Source organism: Vulpes vulpes, chromosome 4 (assembly GCF_048418805.1).
Source record: "Vulpes vulpes isolate BD-2025 chromosome 4, VulVul3, whole genome shotgun sequence".
NCBI lineage: Eukaryota > Metazoa > Chordata > Mammalia > Carnivora > Canidae > Vulpes > Vulpes vulpes.
In genome coordinates, this window is record NC_132783.1 from 57,415,424 (window position 1) to 57,425,311 (window position 9,888).

Genomic DNA, 9,888 nt, shown 5'->3' on the forward strand with positions numbered 1-9,888 from the left:
CGGAGCGCGGAGAGGAGAGAGGGAGGGAGTGGAAGAGCCGGAGAGGGTCAGCGTGGCCAGAGGACGGGGCTTAGAAGAACCAAGACTGTAAAGCTGCGAAGAAAATGCGAGAGAGGAGAGGCAAGGGCGGAGAGTGAGAAGAGGAGAGGGTGCTGGGGGGTGGGGCGGGGGTCTCCAGGCCGTCTGCGGAGGTGGACCGACGAGCGGAGCCTTCAGACTTTTCACACTTAGCCTTTGTTTTTCTGTGGGTTTCTTTCTTTTTCTTTCTTTTTTTTTTTTCTTCTTCCCCTCCCTCTTCTTCTTTTTCAATATTGCAACTCCGGTGCCCCGTGGCCCAGAGGGGAAGGCGGGTCGCGGCGGGGATTGGTGGCACTGCCCTTCCTGGCGCAGCAGCCCCGGGCCGCCCGGCGGAGGAAGGCGGCCCAGAGGCGAGACCCTCCCGCGGGCTGGATGCGCTCTCTCTTCGCGAGCGGGGAGCGCCCGGTGCGAATCAGCCTCGCGGAGAAAGAACAGAGCAGCCGGCTGAGCTCGGAGGAGCGCGTGCAGCGGAACCGGGAGTCCTCTGAGCCTCCCCAAAGAGAGCGAGCCGGTCCCCGCACCCCAACATCCAAGTGGAGGCCCAGTGACTCTTAACTTTGTTGCAAACTCTGGGGCCGGCCTGGGTTTTGCTTTGCTTATCTGTCGGGGAGGGGGGAGAGAAGATGAGAAGTAGCGCACCCTGAGAGGCGAGCAAGAGTGAGGAAGAGAGACGGAACTGAGAGCGGACCCACGGCTAGGAGCGGAAGGACCGCCAAACCCGCCCGGACGCCCGCTGCTCCGCCCGCCGCCGCCTCGCCCGCGGCGCCTTCGGACATTGCTGCGGCGCAGCTTGGAGAGCACCTCCCGGCCGCGGCGCTCTCGGCCCAGGCGGCAGGTCACCGCCGGGAGCGCGGAGCGGCGGCTCGCTCGCGCCCTCGGCACTCCCCGCTCTCCCGAGCCCCCCCTGCGTGGCTGCGGGCTCCGGCCTGGCCGTGGGATGTTAGCGGTGGGGGCGATGGAGGGCACCCGGCAGAGCGCATTCCTGCTCAGCAGCCCGCCCCTGGCCGCCCTGCACAGCATGGCCGAAATGAAGACCCCGCTGTACCCCGCGGCGTACCCCCCGTTGCCCGCCGGCCCCCCCTCCTCCTCGTCCTCCTCGTCCTCCTCGTCGTCGCCCTCCCCGCCTTTGGGGGCCCACAACCCAGGCAGCCTGAAGCCCCCGACCGCGGGGGGGCTCTCGTCCCTGGGCAGCCCCCCACAGCAGCTCTCAGCCGCCACCCCCCATGGCATCAACGACATCCTGAGCCGGCCCTCCATGCCCGTGGCCTCAGGGGCCGCCCTGCCCTCCGCCTCGCCCTCCGGTTCCTCCTCCTCCTCCTCCTCCTCGTCCACCTCCGCTTCCTCCGCTTCCGCAGCCGCCGCGGCGGCCGCGGCCGCTGCAGCCGCCGCCTCCTCCCCAGCGGGGCTGCTCGCGGGCCTGCCCCGCTTCAGCAGCCTGAGTCCGCCGCCGCCGCCGCCTGGGCTCTACTTCAGCCCCAGCGCAGCGGCCGTGGCCGCCGTAGGTCGGTACCCCAAACCGCTGGCCGAACTGCCCGGCCGGACGCCCATCTTCTGGCCAGGAGTTATGCAGAGCCCGCCCTGGAGGGACGCCCGCCTGGCCTGCACCCCTCGTGAGTATGGTCGCCCCGAGTCCAGTTGTGCGCGTCCTGCTCACTCTCGGGTCATGGCCCCTGTTGTGCACGGGGGTCCATGCACCCTCTTGGCTCCCCAGTAGTTTGGCAGCGCCAGGATCGCACGATGTAGGCTCTGCCAGCGTTTTCGTTGAGGGACTCTGGCTTCCCTGAGCCTGCGTCCAAGCGCCCCCGTCTCTCCACGTCTTGGGCACGCCTCGAGGAGCGGGTGTGCATGAAAACATTTCGCGTTGAAAACAACGCGGTGCCGGGCGTGGGTCTCATCCGAGGCCCCGGCTGCTCTGGAACAGCCTGACGGCAACCGCAGGCCCTGCCTGGGTTAAAGATGTGGGAAGGGCAGGTGAGGCCACTGCGCCCCCGCCTCCACCTCTTCTTTCCCGGCTCCCGCCCGTAGTCCGCTAGGGCTCCGCTCCACCTACGCCAGCCTACCTGGCCTCTCTGCGAACCGGGGTGGGGGGCGGGGAACGACAGCAGCAAGCCCCCCGCAGCCCCCAGCGAGCGCGTATATTTGCACGTACGTCTCGGCCCAGGGAGTCCCCACCTAACCTCTTCGCCTTCGAGGAGCTCCCCCACCCCCACCCCCACCCCAGTACTTTCGGGCCAAGTGAGCCCGTAGACTCCAGGCCCGCGGCAGGAGCTGGAGCGAGCTCAGTCACTCGGGCCACTCCCCTCCGCGGGGCTCTCGCTTTCCCACCTGCCTTGGCCCCGGGAGGGGAGGGGGGTGTGTGGGTGGCGAAGGGCTGGGACGTCTTGGGCCTGGGAATATTGAGAGGCATCGTGGCCTTCAACATCCTAACAAGAAAACGAACCAGAGGAAAAACGAGGTCGCGGCAGAAGGGCTGGGGAATGTGCACATCCCACCACGAGCTTGCTTATAACCGAGTTAACCGGCGATCATTCCAGTCTTCTGGGTGGTTGGCCACCTCCGCAGGGGCTCCTAGCCTTCCAGGTGGAGCTCGAGACCCTGTCCGGGTCTTTTTCTCGCTCTGTTCTTTGCTCTTGACCGAGTCCCGCAAGTTTCCACTTGATGGAAAGAGAAAGAGTTACACCTCTTCCGTGTAACTAAGGGAGGTTGCGGGAGCCAAGGGGAGGCTCCCTTGGGAAGCCCGGGGACCGAGGGCGGCCCGGGCTGGTGAGGGTGTCGGGGAGACGCTATTGTATTAGTTCTGATGGCCCTATAGGGACCGCCAACAAAGGCGGCACCCCCCTCCCCCTCGGCCGCAGCGGCTTTAGACTTGGGGGGCGATTTAGCTCTCTTGTGTGCAAAAAACAAGGCGTCCTTTGTTGTGCAGGCACAGGTTAGGAAAGCGTTCAAGGAGAAAAAGAAAAGAAAAGAAAAAAGAAAAGAAAGGGAAAATTAGTCATCCTCGTGCAAAGTCTCCGAGGCCGAGCGCGCACTACTAGGCTGGGAGGCGAGAGGGGCCTTCTCCCCGCATTCCTCAATTTACTGGGGCCTGGCGATTCCGCTCCGGAAAACTTCAGCAATGCGCGGCCTCACTGTTTGACGTCTGGGTTCAACACAAGGTTATTTACCGCTGCTCCAACACACCGGGCCTTTTAAAACAGGTGGGCGTAGAAAGGCCAAGGCGCGCGGCGGGACTGGAAGCGCCAGACGACTCTGCTGTCTGCGACCGTACAAGCTGTCCAAAAAACACCGTTTTTTGAATTCGCTTCTTTTCAGTAGCGCCGCTTGTAACGGATTGTTTTCCCACTTCCCTTGTTTATCTGTTCTCGCAGATCAAGGATCCATTTTATTGGACAAAGACGGGAAGAGAAAACATACGAGACCCACGTTTTCGGGCCAGCAGATCTTCGCTCTGGAGAAGACTTTCGAACAAACGAAATACTTGGCGGGTCCCGAGAGGGCTCGCTTGGCCTATTCGCTGGGGATGACGGAGAGTCAGGTCAAGGTGAGCAGACCTTGCAGACCTCGAGGGACGGTCTCGCAGTCCCCAGCACGCGCGCACTCACACACTCACACCCGTGCGCGCGCGCGCATCCCCCTCTAACAAACAGCCGCTCGGGGGTGCGGATCTGAGGAGCCTGGGGAGAAGATGAAATCAGCGAAAGGGGTGGGAGTGGGGGTTACAAAGGCCCTGGGGTCTTGAGGCGGGCAAACTGTTGATGAACAAAAGGAATCAAGCCCCCGCCTTTGAAATTAGGTTAATCTAGATAGCAGCATGTGCTGGGGGAGCTCACCATTATTGGAGAATAAAAGCATTACCGAAATATCAGCCCAGAGTAGAGATCAGGCCAGTTAGATAGCTTCTATTTATTCTATTTGTAAGGTTATTCAAGCTTTTGTTTGTCAGTTCAGGTCCCGTTAGTTATATAATTTCCTGATGTAGATCAGCCTTATAGTGCTAGCTACTATGTTAACTTGCAGGTTAAAAAAAATCGGCAAGATCCAACCACTTACAGGGATGAATCTGCTTTTAGTTTAGCTGAGGATCATCACTTTGGAATGGCAATTTTCCAAATGATTTGACAAGATTATTACTGTATTATGAAAGAATCCTGTCTAAGTTTATAAACAGAAGTACGATATTTACTGTTTGTGACAACAATTTATAATTAAAATGTCACTTAGCTTATAATTGAGTTGTACAGTATATTTTCAGGGAATCAAATTTGAGAAGTCTTTCCCTGAAAAATAAAAAGATTGAACCAGCTAGGTAAATTAAAGTGGTTTCCTATATTTCCAGTATTCTCTTTTGAGTTTCTTCTTCAGTTTATTATATTTGGGTGGTTTTTTTTTTTTTTTTTGGAGGGGGAGGAGGAAGGAGTGTAAGTCTGTTTTCATTAGTAATTTTGTTGCTCCTTAAATTAAGTAGGAATAACTGTTAGCCACGTCTGCTGGTTAGAGTGTATTTCCCCTGGGGCAAGCATCATAAAATGCATTTCAGAAGTGATTTTGTATGTGACCATTAGAATACCATCACAGTAAAAAATTATTTTTGCAATGGTTGGTACAGAGCCTACCACAGTAATCTGGAAGTGTTCATTTGTCACCGTAAATATGTCTGTGTGGCTAGAAGTGAATTATTATAGCTGTATAAGGAAAATAAAAATCACTTTCTTAACAATTCTGATTCTCTAGATAAAATACATAACAGATGAGAAAATGGATGAGAAGCATAAAAAGAGGATAATATCTTTGGGAAATTGGTTGCTTATTGCTGATGCTTTAGGTTAAATTATGTGTATCACACACGGTGTCAAACACCGTGAATAGCTAAAATATTTGTTATATAAAATAAATGTCTTGGAGAAGGACAATATTAAGATAATATTTGAAAGGGTAGTCATGCTAACAGTGGGAAATAATTTAATTGGCAACATTTCACTTAAAAAACCTAATGAAAATTTCAGCTTGATTTGGTTTTATGAAAAACATTAAGCCACAGAGAGAGAGACTCACACACAAACTACTGTGATGATTTTAGCTAACCTACCTATTCAATATTTTCAAGCATTTATGTTATTATTAGCGATTTGAGGTTTCTGTTTTAGCAAATCCTTTTTTTTTTTTTTTAACTTGATGTGGTACATTGCGAATGTAAATGGGGAGGAGAGTGTTTACCTACCATGTTTGTGTGGATTCAGACTTGAGATAGGTGAAACGGACCAACATCCAAAATTGAAAAGGAGAACAGAGGTAATTGGCGTAAATGCTGTGCTTTCTCCCACAAATCACACTAAAAAGCAAGAACGCTTCAAGTTGTTTGAAAGTATTTATCTAGGAAAGTAAACAAGAAATAAAATCACAGGCGTTGTGAAGCAAACTTAGGAAGGCGAGAACTCTTCTACTTCAAACTAGGAAGTAGGAAGGCGGACTCATTTTGGGGGAAACTTCGGTTCCCGAGTTTCTCCTCCTCTGAGAGCGAGCTCACCGACACCGGCTGTGCCCTTGTGTTACCATCGCTATGGCAACGGCAGTCGGTGTGTCGGTGCCGGATCCTGGGAGGAAGCCGGGCGTTGGGGACTGACATCGACGGCCCGGCCGGGGAGGTCTCCGAGGGAGGGTGGCAGGCGGGCTGGGGCGGCCGGGGGCGGCCGGGGGCGGCCGGGGGGCGCGCCCCGGGGCGCGGGAGAGGCGGCTGTGCCGGGATCCGCCCGCCCTCAATTCCGGCCCCGTCTCCGCTCCCCTCCCGTCTCTTGGTCCTCAGGTCTGGTTCCAGAACCGCCGGACCAAGTGGAGGAAGAAGCACGCGGCCGAGATGGCCACGGCCAAGAAGAAGCAGGATTCGGAGACCGAGCGGCTCAAGGGGGCCTCGGAGAACGAGGAGGAGGACGACGACTACAACAAGCCCCTGGACCCCAACTCGGACGACGAGAAGATCACGCAGCTGCTGAAGAAGCACAAGTCCGGCGGCGGCGGCGGCCTCCTGCTGCACGCGTCCGAGGCCGAGAGCTCGTCCTGAGCGCCCGCCGCCCCGGCCCCTGCGCGAGCTCCGGCCTGCGCCCCGGGACCGCGCGCCCCGCCTTCCCCGCCGCGCTCCGGGCCCGGGCCCCCGGCCCCCCGGCCCCGCCTGCCGGGGCCCTTTGCTATTTTCTGAGATGTACATGTCTATTTTTTTAACCTGGAAATTGAGGGGGGCGGGGGAGAGAGAGAGGGAGGGAGGGAGGGAGGGAGAGAGAGAGAGAGAGAGAGAGGGAGAGAGAGGGAGAGGGAGGGAGAGAGACTCGGGGGTTGATCAGAAGGCAGAAAAGACCACGCACCGCGCTGCGTCCTAAGGCACCTGCCCCCGCAGCCGGCCGCCCCCCAGCCCGCTCGGCGCCTAGACCCGTCCCCCGCGGGAGCTGCGGCCGCCCCCTCCCGCCCCCTCCCGCCCCCTCCCGCCCGTGCCCCCGCGGCGGCCGGTGCTCCCGAAGGCTCCACGCCCACCGCAGGGACCTCGGAGCCGCCACGGAGGGGAGCGGAGAGGGAGGCTCCTACCCCCACACACTGCTGTGCCGACTAAAGCAACCTGTTGAAGGCTCTTTGTAAATAAATCGTGAGTCACACTGACTAGAAGTTACTTTATTGTGAATATTTAAAATGTAAAATGCTTTTTTGAATTTGGTATAAAAAGATGGCCCTCCTTCTTCCTGCCCCCCCTGCCCCCTTTTAAGAGCGACTCAAACCACACGTTTCCCTTGTATTTCGATCTTAATTTGAGAAGCGAGGCAAGAATGTTCTCCACCACCACCCTCCACCCCACCCCCTCGCTCCTCTCTCGGGTTTGGATTTGTTCAATCTCACTTTTCCCTTTGTCCCTTCTTGCTCGTCCCTGACCACCCCCCGGCTCCGCGCCCCGCTCCCGCCTCCAGGACTTGAAGTAGAAGACGTGGAACCAGGGAAGGCCTCAGACCTGCCTCTCCGTTCCTCTCTGAAATTGCACAGTCGTTTGTTGCTATTTATTAGTGATTTAAAGAGAAGTATTGGGGAGGGAGGGGCTACAATAGCTTGTATTTAATTTAATTCCTTTCTGATAAGATTGCGTGTTAAAGTAGATGGTGGGAATTGTTACAACTGCTCCGGGTCAGAAACATAAAAATCCATTTAGTTGCTGTAATTGAATTTGAAGTGTTTTGTATCATAAGAATACTATAGACTATGTATATTGTTTTCTTTTTTAAGCTAATAATGGTGATATATTAGCATCTTTAACCTTTATTAATTTATATAAGGAATTCGGTTTGTAAAGAGAAGAGAACCCCCTTTGCAAGACCAGTTAAATGTAATGCACTTTCTGTTTCAAAGGATAAATCAAATTAAAAAAAAAAAAACAGTTTGAAGATGTCTGTTGCCTTGAATGGAAGGGTACAGATCATTTGATCTCGCCAGAGATCTCAAAAGTCAAGACCACAAAATTATTAATATTGGTTCCTTGGATAAAATAGCTGCCGTTTATTCATTCATTCATTCATTCATTCATTCATTCAAGAGGGGGTCACAGCTCTCATTCTCTTGGATTAGGAAGATAAAAGAAATGTAGCTCCACTCATGGGGCTTCTTGAACAGACCTGTCTAACAGGCTGCTTCTGATGTCTGTGTTGTCTAATTTTTTCCTGATTGCTTTTTTTCCTTCTCAAAGAAGTCCCTGGAGGGTTTGAGGAAGGCCTCATTTCCATATATCCAAGATAGCTCCTTAGTGGAGCCGTGGCTCCATTAGCTGAGAGGAGGCAGAGGAGATTCCTGGCACTGCAGCACTACTGTTTGATGCTAACGTTTACCCACCCCCTGAAGCTTGTAAGAATGTAGAAGTTGGTGGAAAGACAGAACCTTGATTTTGCTAACCATTACAATAAAGAAGGATGAATTTAAAGAAAGCTTTTTCTAATGGATGCAAAAGTCTTTAGGGTTATGGAATCAAAGTCACAGCTTCTGCAGCTAAATTTGCAGGGGGTGTGTGGGTGGGAAGGAATCCTACCTAGGGAGAGGGCTGTATCACTATCTTGGGATCTTTTTGTTTTCAGACACTCAGTTATAGGCTTGGTGAAATATAGTTATCCCCTTAGTGTTTCAGGTTAATGAGCTTGTGTTCAAAGAGAGAAAAATCAATAGAATTCAGTGGATTCTTCAGGCTAGCCTTAGGTAAAGAAAGTGTGGGTCTGTTTTGTTCCCTTGGGGGAAAAAAACTGTGAAAACTGGGAATGAGATTGCCTGAAGGAAATTATTATAGAATATATTCCTGATGGCATGGTGTAATGGAAAGAAAGGATGCAAATCTGCCCTATTTCTTTTCTCTAGTTTCTCTGTGAAGTTCCCAATAAGTTTTAAACTTCTGAATTTCTGCATTCTTAGCAAGATTGAGGTGTGTCTCCTATAGAGAGGTAGCTATTTCAAAAGAGTTTTTGTTGTGCTGGGGTAATATAACTTGAGCCTTAGTTATAAATAATAAGAATTTCCTTCTTTCCTTCCTTCCTTCCTTCCTTCCTTCCTTCCTTCCTTCCTTCCCTGCCTCCCTGCCTCCCTCCCTTCTTCTTTTCTTCCTTCTTTCTCTTCTTCCCTCCTTTTCTCCTTTCTTTCTTTTTTCTTTCTTTCTTTTTTCTTTCTTTCTTTCTTTTTTTAATGAAAGGATCTAGGGAGGGGGCACTGTGAAAGTCTGTTATAAACTTCACTTTATTATTTGCTGATATGCAACAAATGAAAGTGTCTTACCTACTTCATTACTACTTTTTAACCTTTTCTGCCTTGAAAAGCCAAGCAACTTTTTACTTATTCCTTCTTCCTAAGAAAACAAAAATTCACAAGATAATTAGAAATGCTATTCTTAGAATAATAACAACTATTATTAATATTGTTGGTAGTAGTAGTAATAGTAATATAGTAGAATCAACCATAGAAACTTGGAACCAAGACTGAAGCTTTCTCTCAAGAAGCAAATAGGGTTACAGTATTTATTCCAAGTTAGAAATGTGGAAAGACACCTCTTCCAATTCTTTCAGGAAGCATTCCTTCTGAGCTCTTCACCTTTACATTGAGAATACCTGTGAAGTGGAAGTTGGTGGGCTGGCCTGTGCCCTATGGGTGATTATACGGAGAGCAAACAGGGTCTTCATGCTTCTGCTAAAGTGCTCTGAGTTGTGTGGGCAGCAGCCAGAGCTGGGCTCATGGGCCATTCTGCACTGGCTTCGTTCCTTTTTTCCAGTTGACTGCAACAGTGACTTGACATTTCCAGTTAATTTACTTCCACCCAGGATTCCAGCTGGCCACCAGTTGCAACTGGCCCCAGAAAACTGGGAATGAGGGATAAGTGGGTGAGGGACACTTTACTTAGGTGTTCCTTTATACTGGTCAGTTTGATTTGGTTCTGTGTATGTGCAAGAAGAATTTTCTTTTTTTTTTTTTTTTAAAGAGTTAGCATGGTGGGGAAGGTAAGGAAACTGCTCAAGCAAGGCAAAGTAAGAATCATTTTCCATTTTGGCTTGAAACTTTTATGGCATTAACCAGCCATAAACATTTGATTAAGGCTGTCACTCAGTTATTACAACTAAAGGGGTCATGACTTAAAAACAAAGTGACAGCAAGTGACCTGATGGACTACTTTTATTTTTAAAATGTTCCCACTTGTATTGAGATATAATTGGCATATAATATCATATCCATTTAAGGTACAATATAATGATATATGTGTATATTGTGAAATGATCACCATAATAACTCTAATTAACATCCATTATCTTGCATAGT

General features: G+C 51.5%; 1 protein-coding gene across 1 annotated transcript; it reads left to right on the plus strand.

Annotated features, from left to right (window-relative positions):
* The first annotated feature begins 905 nt into the window (after positions 1 to 905).
* Positions 906 to 6,261, plus strand: NKX6-1 (NK6 homeobox 1). The gene is made up of 3 exons (XM_025998162.2): positions 906 to 1,688; positions 3,447 to 3,619; positions 5,879 to 6,261. The coding sequence occupies exons 1-3, from the start codon at positions 1,016 to 1,018 to the stop codon at positions 6,131 to 6,133; spliced, it is 1,101 nt and encodes a 366-aa protein (XP_025853947.1). The 5' UTR covers positions 906 to 1,015; the 3' UTR covers positions 6,134 to 6,261.
* The last annotated feature ends 3,627 nt before the right edge of the window (positions 6,262 to 9,888 follow it).